Source organism: Amphiura filiformis, chromosome 9, assembly GCF_039555335.1.
Source record: "Amphiura filiformis chromosome 9, Afil_fr2py, whole genome shotgun sequence".
Taxonomy (NCBI): domain Eukaryota; kingdom Metazoa; phylum Echinodermata; class Ophiuroidea; order Amphilepidida; family Amphiuridae; genus Amphiura; species Amphiura filiformis.
Genome location: NC_092636.1, coordinates 62,452,739 through 62,470,436, shown reverse-complemented (window position 1 = coordinate 62,470,436; position 17,698 = coordinate 62,452,739). Strand labels below are relative to the sequence as shown.

Here is a 17,698-nt window from a genome sequence, read left to right as displayed (position 1 = left end):
CGGTATCAGCGTGGGTACCCGAGAGGGATCCCAACTGTGGACCGCTGTACCCTCGCCACACTGCGTTCCCTGTTTGGGGATCAAGCTGTGTGCTGGCGTGGTACCGCGCGCACTAGCGTAGGTGCCCGTGAGGGCTCCGGCTGTGTACCACTGTACCCATGCCTCACTGCGCGCTCCCCGCAAGGATCAAGCCGTGTGTATGGGTACCCGCTATACCGGCTGTCCCTTGGCTAGAGGGAGCTTGCCTAGTACCACGGGTAGCTGAGCGCAGATACCCCGATCAATCACCTCGCCACCTGAATAGGCAGCGCCAATCAATGGAGCTATGCCCTGTTGATTTGACAGTGATCGATCAAGAGAGGGTAATTGACCCATTGACGGTAATGGATCACCCACGCTCCGCTGGCTCTCGAGGACATAAGTGGGTTGTTGATCAGCTAGGCTGTTCAAGCTACTTACTGTACCCTCTAGAGCTTCGCCCAAGGTCGCTGTGTGTGGCGGACCACTCACGGCAGCTATGGGCGGGTGCATAGCGGCTACCACTGAAGTCAAGCAGTAGCTCGCCTTTGTAGCTGCCACGAATGCACCTGGGTCGCTGTCCCGTGAGAGACTGCGAGCCCAACCCCTGAATAATCGCCAGCCAGTCCCTGTGGACAGCCAGCAGCTATTCTAGGGCCCAGGGTATCACTCGGCGGTCCCGCCATGGAACGCTGCCGTGTGACAACCCCAGTTGGTTCTGCTAAGACTACACCCACAGCGTTAGCAGCGGTATCGCCTCTGCTGAACCCATGCATGCTAGGGTTCAACCCAGGCAAGCCCGGGTACCCTTGCATGCTGCCCGTCGCCGAGGCTACTACTGTGGCTGTTTGAGCCCGTAGACATGCCTGCAACAGACGGGTGTCCTCCTGCTAAAAACCCGTGAGGATTTTCGCTAGAGGGCTGGTATCCTCCTGCTACAAAACCCGCTAGGGTTTTCGCTGGTGGTTACCGCTCTGCTGCCTGCTACTTTGCTCCGACGTATAGTCAGTGCTTTCGCTGGCTGCTGAGCCTTTGGACGCCTTAGCAGTCCCGAAGGAACCGCCTGCTTGTCCGGGGACCGGAGCCCCTTAAGCAGACCTGCCATGACCCATAGGGGCTGTCACAGCAGAATCTACCAGTGTCGACTGGTATCCTCCTGCTGCAAAACCCGCTAGGGTTTCCGCTGGTGGTTACCGCTCTGCTGCCTGCTACTTTGCTCCGACGATAGTCAGTGCTTTCGCTGGCTGCTGAGCCTTTGGACGCGCTTAGCAGTCCCGAAGGAACCGCCTGCTTGTCCGGGGACCGGAGCCCCTTAAGCAGACCTGCCATGACCCATAGGGGCTGTCACAGCAGAATCCACCGTGTCGACCTTACCAGTGCCCTTGGTAGATTTCTTCTTCGCCTTATGGCGATGACGGAGCCTATCCAAATCGTCAAGCTGGAACTCGGAGAGTCCTAAGCAAAAGAAAGACATCTAGAAGATCGTGAGCACTCCCTGTGGGTGAAACAGAGCGGTGTGGGTCCCGCCCGTCACCAGGGAAGGGCAAGCCCGACAGGGCCGAGGCGGCGAGGAGAAAGGGAGGGGGGCACTACCCCCAACACGCGACTCAAGCCCAGTAAGCAAACCTGAGCACGGAGGCTGGTCGCTAACGTTAGTGGTAAAAGTAAGGACTGGCTAACTTTATTACTAAAATGTCAGACGGGTCCCTACCAATCCCCACCGTATGAATATCGGATTAACGCGTCTTTATTGGACGGTAATGAAGACATAACGATAGAGTAATCACCCTAACATAGCAACAATAACCTACCGTGACATGAAATACAATGTGTATGTACAAACATCTATTGTAACTTACAGGCTGCAATGGTTGTTTTACGTGGGAAACAAAATGAATGGCGTCAACGAGCGGCCATTTTGAATTGCTCGTGTGTCCCGTATATAAACGGAGGCACGATATGTAGCTAAGTTTTGGATCGTTTTTTGTCACTTTTTTCGCCAGAAAATGCCGTCAAAACTATGAACAATACCGGTTTGGTTTTACCTAAGGTGTGAAACTACAACCGTATATCTCGCTTTTGGTCGAGAAATTGATACACAGTGCTATGAACAATCGATAGGCACGCCTGTGTCAGTCGGAGACCAAGGAGGATAAGGGATTTATCATATGGTGTGACGTCACCTTTTGGGTGAGTCCACCGGGGATCGGGGTTTTTGTTATTTATTCATTTATGTGGGACAAAATGACTATTGGTTTTTTTTTCCGCATCTCGGGATCGATGCAAGAAGTAGCTTAATCTACATCGGAAACGGTAAGGTGGGCCGGTGTACTGAGTCTAACCGTTTGAAATTCTGAGATTCAACCACTAACGGAACTTGCCCAGAGCATCAAAATAGTATTCTCAGTCATACTGGTCTCCGTGCAAACTGTGCCTGTCTTGTTCCATAGTAAAAAGACATATCTGGAAGTAAATATTATAGCACAATACTGCACTTTTTACTCTGAGGCCACATTTAGTCAGCAGGTAGAGATTATGTATAGATTAATTGTCATTATGGGAAAAAGACTCTGGACAAAACACAGCTGTGGGTGACATGACTCACATGAGTAAGCAATTTGCTGATTTTGTCATGTGAATTCAATTAAAAAACAATCCAAAACAAAATTGTACTGAACTCACTGTAATTGGAATAATACAATTTCATAGATATGGATATGTGCATGTTGCAGATGGCAATGTTCATGAAATAAAAATTTTCCATAGCTCAATTTCAATTTTGGTAATACACAACACACTTTGCTTGTTCACATCACATACTGACCATTGTTTAAATCATGAAGCTACACTCCCCTCCCCCTCTTCTTAACACAGTCATATTTCTACTATACTTCATGATGTCTGTCAGGCTTTTTTCATCTTATTGTCATCTCCTTGACTCACCAATGATTTATTCACTATGTTTTGTTCATAATGCTTACTATAGATTTAATGATGGGAAGTCATACCAGGCCATCAAATATCCTGTTTCAAATCTAATGAAATAATTTAACGCACATCACAAGAAATGAACCTTCCAGTTCATCATGAGCAAGCTTGCATGTAACATTTTATTGCTCCTTGCCTTTTAATACATCCATGCACATGATGTATGCAATTATTCAATCAATGACCATGCATTGCATCAACACGATGTAACACGTAACATCTTCATTTATCAATAAACCTAAATCCAACAGGCAGTCTTAAAACGCTTCTTGTAAAGTGATCAGCTATTAGCTCCAATTGATAGCCTTAGTGCAATATTTATGAAAGCTATCATATGGGTGTTAATGGGCTCTCTCTGTGGGAATTCACAATGACTAATGTCTAATTGCCTTGTCAATAATGAAGGTACAGTGGAGTTCACTTGGATGAAGATGGATGTGGAAACCATGGACACAAATTCTAAGTTAAGACTAAGCTACTGGAAACAGTGATGCCACAATTCACATTTGCATATGGCATAACAGTTCAAATCTACTTGCTGAATGTTGTGGGCAGTGTCACACAGCAGATATAATTAGGGTTAATAACTGTGCAGCAGTTATTTTGAAGCTAGATTTCATGGAGGCCAAAGTCATGTACAAAATGTATGTTAGTATGTAGTTTCTGACACTCGTCTTATAGTCCGAATTGTATCTCTAAATGTAATTATGATAAGTATATAAGAGTATACATTCGTGTACATCCATATCAAAACGATGGACTGGTCAGCTGCTACATGTATCTCATTTCACATAATAGCTAGGAATAAATACCAGCCTCATCTCAAAAAGAGGTCTCTTTAAATCATCCCCAAGTCATGTGGTTAAGGAATGTTCTCTGTATTTCTAAACCTTGTGACTTGGGGATGATTTGAAGTGACCTCCACTTGAGATGAGTCTGGTATTTATTCCTAGCTATTATGTAAAAAGAGACGCATGTTGCAGCTGACAAGTGCATCGTTTTGATATGGATGTACACATTTTTCAGAAAGGAAATGATGCAAGGAATCCAACTAGCATGACAGATTCCTGCAAAAATTAGCAGTTTTCATGAAAATTGCAAAATTGGATTTTACTTAGTTACTGCCTTGAGAACTTTCTTCCAACATCTGACAAAAGTTTCATAACCAAGTGTAATTTATTAAATGATGCAATATTTATACTGACCTGGCATATAAATCCAACCTACTCCCTCCCGGACTAGCCGGTTAACTCTATTCTGGTTTGCATTCATGTTATGGATGGTGTAAGTTATAATAGGATATTGTAAATGGTATTACACTCCATTGATGGCTATAATACCATTAGCGGTACTTCAATCTTAGTTGGCAACTTGTCAAGAGTAGTAGAATGCATAAATATTGCAAATTAATACCAAAGAAACTGAATCCTGTGTTAAAAAATTCGAAAGAAAAAAAACATCAATATTTTCTTGACTTGCCACTTTCTGAAAGCAAACTGAAATGTTTAACATACAGAATTCTAAGTGTAGAACACAAGAACACAGGCTTAGAATAGATACCCTACCCATGATTTCAATTTGCCAGAACAAAGTAGGCCAACTTGCCAGAGGCAAGAAGTAAATCTTCTTTTTTTAGTGCATAACAGCTAAATTTATGTTGCTATTACACATGCTTTTGTTATTCCATCAAACCCTTGTATCACGAGCACTAATGCTCACAATTACAGTGTTATTATAGCGCTGCCTTATATTGCATAGGAAATGGATCCTTCTACATTATAGGTAAACTTATCATTTTCACAAATCATATCATGAACAATAGGCACAAAACCTTGACTATTCATTACCAGCTGGATTCAATTCACATGCATTGACATTTTCTACATCTAAATCATTGATGAATGGAATTGAACTAGATATTCTATGCAGCGTATGAAACATGGGATAGGTTATTATAAAGGGTGCACCGTACAATTAAATTTACCATATCACTTTCACACATGATCAATTCTATATGGCAGGCTGCATATTTTATGGCATGACATGAAAATGCCTCCCTAATAATGTCAGAGGATAATCTAACAGCATATGCTCTGTGCAGGAACTGTTACACGGAGTTGAGATATCATAAAAGTACATGCCTTTCAATTGCAAACATGACAAAACTTCACTGAGCTTTTCTTGTTTCACAGAAAACTCCCTTTTAGATTGCCTTTCAATTTGTTAAAGTAGGCATGGTTTACAAATGTTTAAAAAAGTGGGATAAAAATGCAAAGTGCATTAAATGAGACAAGTCCTTGCTGGTGTTGTGAAAGTTCTCAGTCTTGCATGTTTGATGAATCCCTCATTTTCAATGATGGGTGTGTGGGTATTTATTCTTTCTTTATTGAGGGTTATACTGCTTCAGTGACAAGGACTGCTTAGGTTATGTACAAATCTCAAACTGTTTACCGTAGGTTATGTACAAATCTCAAACTGTTCATGTTGACACTGTAAAAGCACTTGTTAAATCTTAAACTATATACAAGTAAACTAAACATCTATTTAAAGTTTTGAAACAAATTATAAAAGATATTTTCCAAAATTAACACTACTCAAAATATTTCAAGGATCAGAATCTGATAATCCAGAGTTACATTCTCTCTTGCCAGTTGTCATGGTGCCAAAGTATTTTTCAGTGTAATGGGATTTCAGTACTGTAAGTTTTCTGTTGCCTTAACATTACTGAATGAAATGATACAGGGTGTATCAAAATGATTGGTACCGGGCTATGTGACATTTTCAAAAATATATCAAAAATATAAAATTGCTAATTAATATATTTTTTGTACTATAAATAGAAAGGGGCAAATGTTAACTTATCGATCTATTAATCTGAAGTTGATAGGTTGATGCATCTGGGAGCTATTGTCATTTAAACGAAGATCGACGTAATCATGGTTTGACTTACACAACACAAGATGACTAGGTTCAGTGCTTAAACCATTTATTGCATACATATTCTTCAATATCTCACCTCAGTATACATAACATAAAATTGCTTTACATGTGCTTTTAGAAAGATAGTTCCTGAAGTCCCTGCCTTACGACTCTGGCAGTGTGAGGTGAAGCCCTATCTTGAAAGAACTTAACAACTGGGATGAGTCCATTCTGTAACTGCCCATATCAAATTTTGAAGCATTGCAAGTTATAGCATGTTTGCATGGGATACGCCTTGCTCTTAGAAACTGTCTCCAAAATCTTCTCTGTACTTCTCCATAGCTTCGTGTCGACCAGTGATTCTTAACTATGAATGCACACTGAAGTGTGGAATACTGTGGAGCCATTCCAATAACTTTTACCAGGTCTAAACTAACCTGCACTGTCTACAGTCTATAGCCATTCTGCCACACCGCACCATAGTAATCTCAAAAATACAATTTAAATTACCGCCCTGGATGGTGTTGATACACAAACTTCTTTCACCCCACCTAAATTATTCAAGTCAATAATATTACTCTCAAGCAATAAATATTGATTATTACATAAATATATATTATGAATGAAGAAATAGGCAAGGAAAATATTAAACATTTCCATGATTTTCAACATATCATCCTCACAAGGTATTTGCAGTAAAATAGAGCTTTGAAAATGGTGCGCTACTGATCCAGCGTTATTTACGAAAAGTGTAAAAACACCTACTTTCCTATAGAATCATGTAACTTCTGAATAGAATGTGCTATCTTTATGATCTAAAATTCTTAGAGAAGATAAAACTACTATAATTACAAATATTTAAACAATTAACCCCAAACTGGCACAAAAAATAGTGAAAAAATTCGGCAAAAATGAGAAGACTTCGGTACCAATCATTTTGATACACCCTGTACTCATCTGACTTACAATGTTATGCTGTTTTTGAGAGAAAAATAAGTCTGATCCTTTTAATTTTTTGAGCAGTGTAGTTTTAAATTAAACACATGTCTTTTTAGATAACCATTGTTCAGTGTTTCTTTAATCTTTTAAATGTGTAGGTGGATTAATGTACCTATAATTCCATTTCCTGGTCAAAATTCAAAGTGTATCCCTTCGTAAATAAGCCACAGACGTCAACTTCAGAAATCATGTTTAACATAGGTATGCTGAAAGACAGCACTAGGATATCTAACATAATTACAGAAGGATATACTTCAGCTCTTTTCATGAAAAAGTCTGGATTTATTTTAATTGGCATGTTTATGTCCACTGTTAATTTCTTAGAACTATAAGGCAAACTATTTTGCACAAAAGATGTCTATGTGTCCCTTTAACTATACAAACAGACAAAAATCGCCAACAGAATTCACAGTGAATCTTACACAAATGCTACTAAGCACCAACACCATGCCAAATCACGAACCACAACATTATCCATTCCATTCAAGGAAATGTGACAACGTCATCCCTCTTGTAAACGCACACAAACCCCTCACTTGATAGACCAGCCAATACACTAGCATGTGAGTACTATTTTAGCCTCAGCTCACGTAGGTCACGCTACCTGTTCAACCCCTGCGGTAGACGGATTGGAGAGCATCTGTTTTCAGCCACCATGTTTCTTTCTTTACTTATTAAAGTCATGTGCGAAAAACATACATAAAAAGACAAGGGGGACACCCTTCTATTTCTAGATCAACTGTAACAGAGTGCCTGACAAACATACTTGTGTTTCCACTGTACAAGTCTGAGGGTAGGAATTCAAAGGGAAATAGATCAGAAACTAAGCAATTATATATGGGGTTTTTTTTTCATGAAAACCTGACTAGTTTCCGTTTTTGATACAGAGTAAATGCAAATTGAAAATACCGTTTTACAAGTTGCCATCTTCACTATTGCCTACCTTTATAGTCTGAATGCAGTTCACATTCTGTGACATTTTGTGACCTATTAAAACCACAGAACTTAAGGAGGAAACAACATTCTATTAAAACAAAGTCCTTCCTTTTTAAAATGAGACACAGATACTCTTCACTGAAATTGTGCTGCAACTTAGCCTGCTTTTAACCGCATTCCCCTATTTCTACTCCTTCAAATAGAATACACACAGCTTCTAGCGATGACTTAAAATGCGGCACATTCTTATGTCAACATAATTATGTCGTCAGCTGTGAGAGCAAGTAATCCAATTTCTCACTGATATTTAGGTTAGATTTGGTGAAAAAAGAAGCCATACTTTTGAAGACTTCCTAAACATGACTCAGTTACAATTTTTCGGATTAACTCCCAAGACTTTCAGCTTTTGAAGAAACCAGGGTTTGTTTTCCATTCTGCAAAAGAATCTACAAAGCACATTTCCCTAATATTTTACACAAAAGAGCATAAAATATACTAAATTCTCTTTTTTCTCTTCTTTTTTCTCCCTCATTTCTCCTTCCCTACCTCCTTCCTCTCTCTGTCTGTCCCTCCCTTTCCTTCTCCTCTCTGCATTTCCCTTCCTCTCTTTCTTCCCTCCCTCCCATCCACCCTCCCTCCTTAATCAATCTCTGATAATTACTGTTGTAACTAATATTCACTTGTTTTTCACAATCATTCCAAATAGTCAGAAAACTGGTATTTTGATTAAAACATTACTCCAAATTAATTAAAGTTTGCCCTGCTGCTTAGATTTCATAACTTTTATGACAGAAAATTCATGTAAGTTCATTTAACTGAGTGAGTAATAATATTCAGTATATAGATAACAGGTTGGCAAAATCCCGCACCTGATTTGATCACCCAAATCATCATGATTTACCATTTATGGTTCACCATACTTACACTCCAGTCCCAATGTTCAAATAAAGTCAACAAAGTGGCCAATACCTTAAAACCTACTCACTTATACTTCTAAACTAATGACCGAGTATGAACTTAACATACTGTATCCCATGACATTACTGCACATTATATAAGAGTTGCCATAAATTGATCTTTTATCATCCTCAGTGCACGGCATGAATATGAGGCACATACCAAAAAAGGAAGACAACAGTATGTGTTAGTCATACTTTGCTTGTGTGCAACAGGGTTTCAATTTTTTCCCAATTCAGAACTTAATAATCCCACGAAATGTCACGACTTCCAAATTACCTGTAAAATCAATAAAACAGCTTAACCAATTTCACAAATATACTTCATGCATTTAAAAACATTTTGCTCTGTTAATATTTTGTATCAATTAATAATGAAATATGGTTTCCTCTTGCTGGTTGCTAAGCAACAATGATTGATTATCTTCTATCCATCATGAATTGGAGACATTTTATGTATGGTGTACTCAATGCTGAGTGTATGTCCCTTTAATGCCCTTATCGATCACCTTTTGACACTATGATAGACAATTAACACAAATATTAAGTCTGTTTTAAAGATAATACATCTGAAAAGGCCTCATGATGTTAAAAAAACACAGGCCATTGACATTTAAAAAAAAATTTTAAATGGAAACATCCAGCCTACTACATTGAATATTTGTGACCAGTTCAAACATAATGAGCAAAGTTGACAAAAATGAGATACCGTATATCCTTGATTAGTCCCCCGGGGACCGTTGCATTTTCCAAGAGGGGGCATTTATTTGAGGTCATTTTTAGAACAACAATTCCCGTTAAAATCGATAGGTAAGCTTAAAACTCACGCTGAAATGCTGAACTATAAACATAGGAACAATGACTTCTGATTTACTTTCGGGTTTACGATCAGACTTTCACCAACTACCGATGCCATTTAGTGTTCGTGTGTGCACCTTGGTAAGCTTACTACGCAATATAGCATGGAAATATCAGCATTTTTTAAACATCTTGGTTGAAAAAATGGTGGGGGCGTTTACTTGAAGGGGAGCAACTATTCCAGGATATACGGTATATAGCATATTTTAAATCTTTACTGGAAGTCATTGCCTACTTCAATACACGATATTCAAAATATTAATGGTTTCAATAATGCACACTTATAAATCTAGGGTTGCAGAGTAAGGTAGATTGAGAGGGACCTAAACCTAGTAGTGTAGTAAATTGTTATTCATCCAGTGCCATGTAATTCCTCAGCATGATATTGCTCCGATAACTTTGCTGAGTATATTTATAGATAGAGAAATAGAAATGTCACTGTTGAAGAAAACATTGATATTTTTAAATACATTGAAACATTGCAACACCTTCTGCAATGTATAGCCCCTCATTTGTATATAACTCAGTAAGACCATTTCATGTGGTAAAGCCATCTCCTACCTCAAAATGAATTTGTATAATATTACTTTTTTGGAAACAAGGTCTCGCAAATATGCCTGAAGACTTGGAAGGAAATCTCACCACATCTATGAAACAAGGATGAAATTGTGAATCTAGAAACACTAAAACAAGGAAACTTTTAAAAAAAATATATAGTTACAACAAAGCAGAGCAATGAACTTCACCCTTGAAGATGAGGCAATCTTATAAGCGATGTAAAATGCAGGCGGAAATATCCCAAAGATGCTATCAAGCCGGTATCAAGTATAATACAAGTATAGTATACTGAATACAAGATCTCCCAGGATCAGATAGCAGGTGATACATAAACCACTGGGTATTACTACAAACATTTATCATGTTGCAATATTTGCAAATAATTTTTTAATTGAAAGGGAAAAGGAAAAATGGAAAGTTACAACCATAGAAGATTACATCTGGTTGCATCTTGCTTCTCTTTTTTTTTTTTTTTTTTTTTTTTTTTTGAGGGGCAATTTATTTATTTATAACATTCTTCCGAAGCCCAGCCAAGCCCGATAGTGCTCAGAGGCTACTAAATGGATATAATTGATAGGACAATGGATGGATAATGAATATAATTGATATGGATATAATTGACAGAACAAGATTGTGTGCATGACAATCAAATGATACATGTACTTCTATGGACCCCAAACAATCCCAGTTGAAGCATACTCCCTATTCCTTATATAACCAAAAATACATGTCCTCCATATTTTTTTGTTTTATACATCTACTTTTTCCATTTAGATAACTAGTTTCCATAACTTGCTGTTGAATGTGTTAAGTTTATTTCCTCTGAGTTTTAATTTTGCAGACATTTCAATATTTAGGAGTGCTATATACAAAAACCTGAAGTATGTGCAGCACCTCACCATGCCAATACATTGTTGCTGAAACATGAGCCTCTTATTGATGGCAGCTACAAATTCTGAACTGAGAATTGAACAGGTGCATGAGAACTAATTGTGGATAGTACATATCATAGGGGTATTGTGACCTGCTTATTAGCTTAAAAGGAAAAGAAACTAAATCCTGTAGGGTGCTAAAAACCTAGACGGTAGTACCATGCATCTTGGTTTTTCATGAATTTGATTTTACTTTACTATTTGTGTGTTTGTCAGGATTTACGGTAGAATGTTGCAAGACCCAAATATTTAAGATCTAATCAGTAGCAAAGAAGGTTGTATGTGAAAATGAAAACTTTAAGGAAGACTAGATTCAATCTGAAGATACAATCATTGCCTAAGGATGCAGGAGAATGCTGGAAAGCAGGACACCGCCATGAACAGAGACTCGGGCTAATACAATCTAAGTTCTGTGTTTGACGATCTTCTTGGACAAAGAACTAGCAACCAGGTTGCCTCTTCTGTGGTAAATAAAAGACTGTATTCTTTTGATGTTTCACTTTGTATCTTAGTTCGAAAGGCCTGTTTTGCTCAGCAATCACCACAAATCAGTGATCGTTTACATGACAATTTTCTACTCAATGCATTTTAAATAGCCTTTACATATAGCTGCAAATATCTTATTAAAAAAAAGCTACTCCTCTACCAGCATTAATTGATTCCATTGAAAATAAAATCTTAATAATACAAAATAGTGCTACTAATTGAATACAACATTTGTATTGACTATGCGCTTATACCAACTGGTATCATTCTAAATGCTGGTATTCTGAAATATGCACGTGATATTCTCAATGAACATGGAATGCACTGATTCCCTAACTAATATTCATGCAGCAAAATTTTATTGCTTCTATTGGCAACCACAATTTACTATTTTTCTTGTTATTCTTCAGCGCTATTTCTCCCTCAGCATTTTTCAATATTAACTCTCAGTCACAAACCACACCATACTGGGAATTTTGCATGCTTTAATATTACAGGGTTGTAGCTCTTACATGCCTATAACATACGTATATGGCCTCTAGTAAGTTTATTATGTGTGGCTGCCTGCCTGGCGTACATATGATGGGTTCAGCTTCTAGTGCGATCTGAGCCAATGTATGTTTAGATCTTGTCGTTATATTCAGTGTGTATGTGTCTTGTTTGTATGAATGTATTGAAAATACACTAGATTTGTTTTTCTTACATTTAAGCAGGAATAGCTACACTTGGGGCCGAGTGTGTATGTGTGTGCAATATGAGAGACACATCAGTGAAGTGATGGGATGCATTATAGTGTGAACATGTGACAGGTATTTATCAAAATACAGCACACCAACTAAATTACAATATATGTTTGATTCAACAATGAATAAAACAAAATTCAATTCAATATCAAATGACGGAGAGGAGCAAATAAGTCATCTAAGAAAGCTTATTCTCTCAAGCTGTGCACATTTAGTTTTTGGGAGAATTTTGCTTTGAGAAATTCCCCCTCCCAAAGATTTTTCCAAGCAAAAAATTAATGGCAATTTTTTTCAAAAGATTTTGTCCACATACATTTTGTTTTACAAGCAATATGAAATCTATAAAGCCTATGAAAGTCAATCTATGTTTCTTGTAATTTCATATTTTAACCTACTCTGCACTGTTGTGACAATAAATATATTTGTGATTTGAGACACAAACCTGTTTTTTTAAGCCTAACAGACAAAGATTGAGGATATTCAATAAAATGATAATTTTAGTAAATGGAGCCCATCAACATTTGGAGGGAGGCACGCCTACCAAACAAGGGAAGAAAGATGCTGCAATGCCACTGGCTCTGCCTGTGACATTTCTTCTATCGATATATAGCTAACAAAATGCATTGAGTACAAATTGTTTGGGCTAGCAAAATTTACCCTGTCATTAAACTTACATTAAAATTTTGCAACAAAAATCTTTTTACAATGAGTCAAAACAAATATGAACAAAATGCAACCATTTTATGCATAGATTTGGCATCATATTCCAGCTCAGATATCAATATGAGTCAACATTAAAATTAATAGCAGTGCTTGCTTTATGTGAGTATCATATTCCTTTAATATAAATATGCAAATCATAACAATGAATCATGATTCTATTTGAAGAACTCATATTCAATACAAATATTGAATAATTAGAAAAGCAAAGTGAAGTCTTACACTGCTACTATTGGCAAAGAACAAGATTGCATAATGGTAGGAATGAAATCAGAATTGTGTTACAATGAGCAAAACTTTATCTGATTTACTACCTTGGGTCAATATGAGCAGTCACATGTAAGTATTGGTGATTTAAAATTTTTTTTTAATCTTTAAGGGATCTTTGTCTGAAATCAGTAACCAAAAAATCATAAAAACCTAACTCTTTGAAAGAAAATTCAACAAGAAATATAGTATAAGAAACTGAACATCCATTTAGCATGTTTAGTGTTAATCATTTTGACTAATCGGTCAAGTCTTACAGTCATAAATTACATGTACATGTAATCAATTAGTCAAGGTTATAGTCAGCTTTATGCAGCTATCAAGTACAATCTTAAACCTAAGTCCACATTGTATATACTATGGACTTGAAGGGAATGTCAAGATAACCACTGATCACTGCATTAAAGCACCTGTACCAAATGCCACAGTAACTAGAACTATTTTCATCACTTGCATGTCTCAGTATTGGGTTTCATAGGTCCTGTCTTCATGCTGATTAAAACATGAGAATAAAGTACAACTGTTGTACACCATCAGTCTATCATCATCATCATCCTCTACTTCAATAAGTAACATATTTTGCACCGGGTTTCGTAAATCCACTTACGGATAGTACTATAATACTACTATTGTTCTTAAAATATTCTATTACTGTAATGTATTTCTATTAAGTACTCACCGCTGCATTTTTGCCAGGGAAACTGAAGAAAGCATCTGGTCCATGTTTCTTGGGCATCTGTCGTAAAACTTGCAGCAACTTTACAGAGTATGGAGGCTGAAAAAGAGTTTAAAAACAAGCATTTGATTTAGAGTGGAAAAAATGGTTCATATAATGTAGGGTTCCATGGTAGTTTAGCAAGAGCTATCTACTGAAGATAGCAGACATATTTTAATCTACTGTAAGTGGTCTATTAAACTTTAATAGTTTGTCATGTTTAAACATAATAGTTGTTTACTGGGTTGTGATGAAACATTGTACACTTTTTTAAATGTAAAAATGAATGAAATCTTTAATATCAAGCAGCTAGTTAAATACTCCACAATACAACAAACTGCTAAGCTGGTTACCCTGGAATAAAATACAAGTGGTATAAATGTGTATATGTGCCATCATTATTATGTAATGGGCTCATGTACAAGTACCTTTATTGTCTTTTGAGGACATCAATCCTGATTCCATTTCACAACTTTAGTAAAGAATTGCATTATCTTTAGTTCAGTAGATTTGTAGTAACTTTATTTCATAGCTTGAATACCCCATCAAATTGATGATGCTGTTGCTGTTGAACAGGGTTCACTTTTGAAGGCATAAACCTAAGATTGATTACACGTAAGTAGTGTACAGTTTTAACACTTTGCTATCTTCAGTAGATATTACCTGTAACTACTACATATTGTTATCTTCAGTAGATAGCGCCTGTAGCTACTACACATTGCTATAATCAGTAGATAGCACATGTAGCTACTACACATTGCTACCTTCATGAGCTTCAGTAGATAGCACCTGTTCTACACATTGCTATCTTCAGTTGATAGCACCTGTAGCTACTACACATTGCTATCTTTTGTAGATAGCACCTGTAACTACTACACATTGCTATCTTCAGTAGATAGCACATGCACTACACGTTGCTATCTTCAGTAGATAGCACCTGTAACTAGTACATATTGCTATCTTCAGTAGATAGCACCTGTAGCTACTATACATCTGCTATCTTCAGTAGATAGCACATGTACTACATGTTGCTATCCTCAGTAGATAGCACATGTAACTACTACACATTGCTATCTTCAGTAGATAGCACCTGTAACTACTACACATTGCTATCTTCAGTAGATAGCACATGTACTACATGTTGCTATCTTCAGTAGATAGCACCTGTAACTAGTACATATTGCTATCTTCAGTAGATAGCACCTGTAGCTACTACACATTGCTATCTTTAGTAGATAGCACATGTAGCTACTACACATTGCTATCTTCAGTAGATAGCACATGTAGCTACTACACATTGCTATCTTCAGTAGATAACACATGTAGCTACTACACATTGCTATCTTCAGCAGATAGCACATGTAGCTACTACACATTGCTATCTTCAGTAGATAGCACATGTAGCTACTACACATTGCTATCTTCAGTAGATAGCACATGTACTACATGTTGCTATCTTCAGTAGATAGCACCTGTAACTAGTACATATTGCTATCTTCAGTAGATAGCACCTGTAGCTACTACACATTGCTATCTTTAGTAGATAGCACATGTAGCTACTACACATTGCTATCTTCAGTAGATAGCACATGTAGCTACTACACATTGCTATCTTCAGTAGATAACACATGTAGCTACCACACATTGTTATCTTCAGCAGATAGCACATGTAGCTACTACACATTGCTATCTTCAGCAGATAGCACATGTAGCTACTACACATTGCTATCTTCAGTAGATAGCACATGTAGCTACTACACATTGCTATCTTCAGTGAATAGTGCCTGTAACTACTACACATTTGCTATAATCAGTAGATAGCACATGTAGCTACTATACATTGCTATCTTCAGTAGAAAGTACATGTAGCTACTACACATTGCTATCTTCAGTAGATAGCACATGTAGCTACTACACATTGCTATCTTCAGTAGATAACACATGTAGCTACTACACATTGCTATCTTCAGTAGATAGCACATGTAGCTACTACACATTGCTATCTTCAGTAGATAGTGCTTGTAACTACTACACATTTGCTATAATCAGTAGATAGCACCTGTAGCTACTACACATTGCTATCTTCAGTAGATAGTGCTTGTAACTACTACACATTGCTATCTTCAGTAGATAGCACATGTAGCTACTATACATTGCTATCTTCAGTAGAAAGCACATGAAGCTACTACACATTGCCATATTTAGTAAATGGCACCTGTAACTACTACTCATTTACTATCTTCAGTAGATAGCACATGTACTACACATTGCTATCTTCCGTAGATAGCACATATCAGACATTTAACTTGTTTCAACATGTTCAAGACACCAGACAAAGGGATAGTTGCATGTCAATGCATTTATCTTGTACTGGTTGCCGAATGTGTCTGCATCAACAAGTGCATGTAATTGCCAGTTTTACACCTGATACATGGAAGTTGTTATCTCTATATCACCCTGGCAGTGTCAAATAGCAACATATCACGGAAGTAGTTAGGAAGTATTTGAGAGTATTATGGCCAGATCTCAAGGCTCCTACAGTCTGGTATACTTGTCAATGTGGCCCATGTTTACACTGCACTACTATGTTACTTACATGGGAATACACACATGTTTTGATTCTTATGTGATAGGATCAGGTTGTGTTGGAGCACCATTAAGGTGGCTGGCTTGAGTTCTAGTGTCTATTGGTTTTGCTGGAAGACCATTCAAACTTGATATGATAGAAAATAATTGTGGCTTCAAGAGAGAGAATATGGAATTATTTTTGCTTTTATTTTCAGACATCCAACCTGCAGCCCCAATCCCACCCACAAGTAGTGTTTTCTTGGTTTAAATTTATATTGTAACTTACACTCGTTTATTTTGAAATGAATATGATGGGGTACAAAAATCAGATTTTCAGCAATAAAAGATTGTTCCCTGCTCCACCTGATACTCAGATGCTTAAAATTGTATTCATTTTTATTTCCCTTTACAATGTATTCAAACCAGACATGAGAATACATATTTTAATGAAAAAAAAAGAGGAATATTCTGGGGAAAAATGGGGGGGGGGAGCGAGTAAAATCTAGCAAGAATGCTTAAAAATGAGCTAAAGATATATCGAAATGTGGGAATGTTGGCTATTACAGGTCATCAGATGAAGAAGTATGTGGATAGCCCAAATATAGGTCTTGCTGGTGAGTATACTTTGTAGCAGTAAGCAATATGATATGAGATCATGCAAAACTCCTCTTGAAGACATATTTTGATAGGGCCAATACCATCTCATGATTAGCTGCTTGGAAACCAAAAATGATTAGTATTTCAGAGTTAACAGTTTCAAATGGTAATAATAGCAAAGATTTTAAGTGCCAATATAATGTGTAATTAGTATTGAAAGTAACTGTTTATTTTCAAATCCTTTCTGGCATGAAGCTAACCTTGACTTCACAGTATTCAATTGCAGTATGCTGTGCATGGCACGTTCAGGTGAAAGCTTTGTCAGCTTTAATTTAAGCCACATCTATTGAATGATATCTAAATAGAATCACATACTGCATCACACACAAGGTAAGATAATAATCCTATGTTTATATCATGATCGCAGCAAACACAAAC

General features: G+C 37.3%; 1 protein-coding gene across 1 annotated transcript in view; it reads right to left on the bottom strand.

Annotated features, from left to right (window-relative positions):
* LOC140160214 (neurobeachin-like) overlaps positions 1–17,698 on the bottom strand; it is a 411,951-nt gene that overhangs the window by 326,530 nt on the left and 67,723 nt on the right. The window contains 1 exon segment of the mRNA XM_072183491.1: positions 14,060–14,155. Coding sequence (XP_072039592.1) covers positions 14,060–14,155 — 96 coding nt within the window.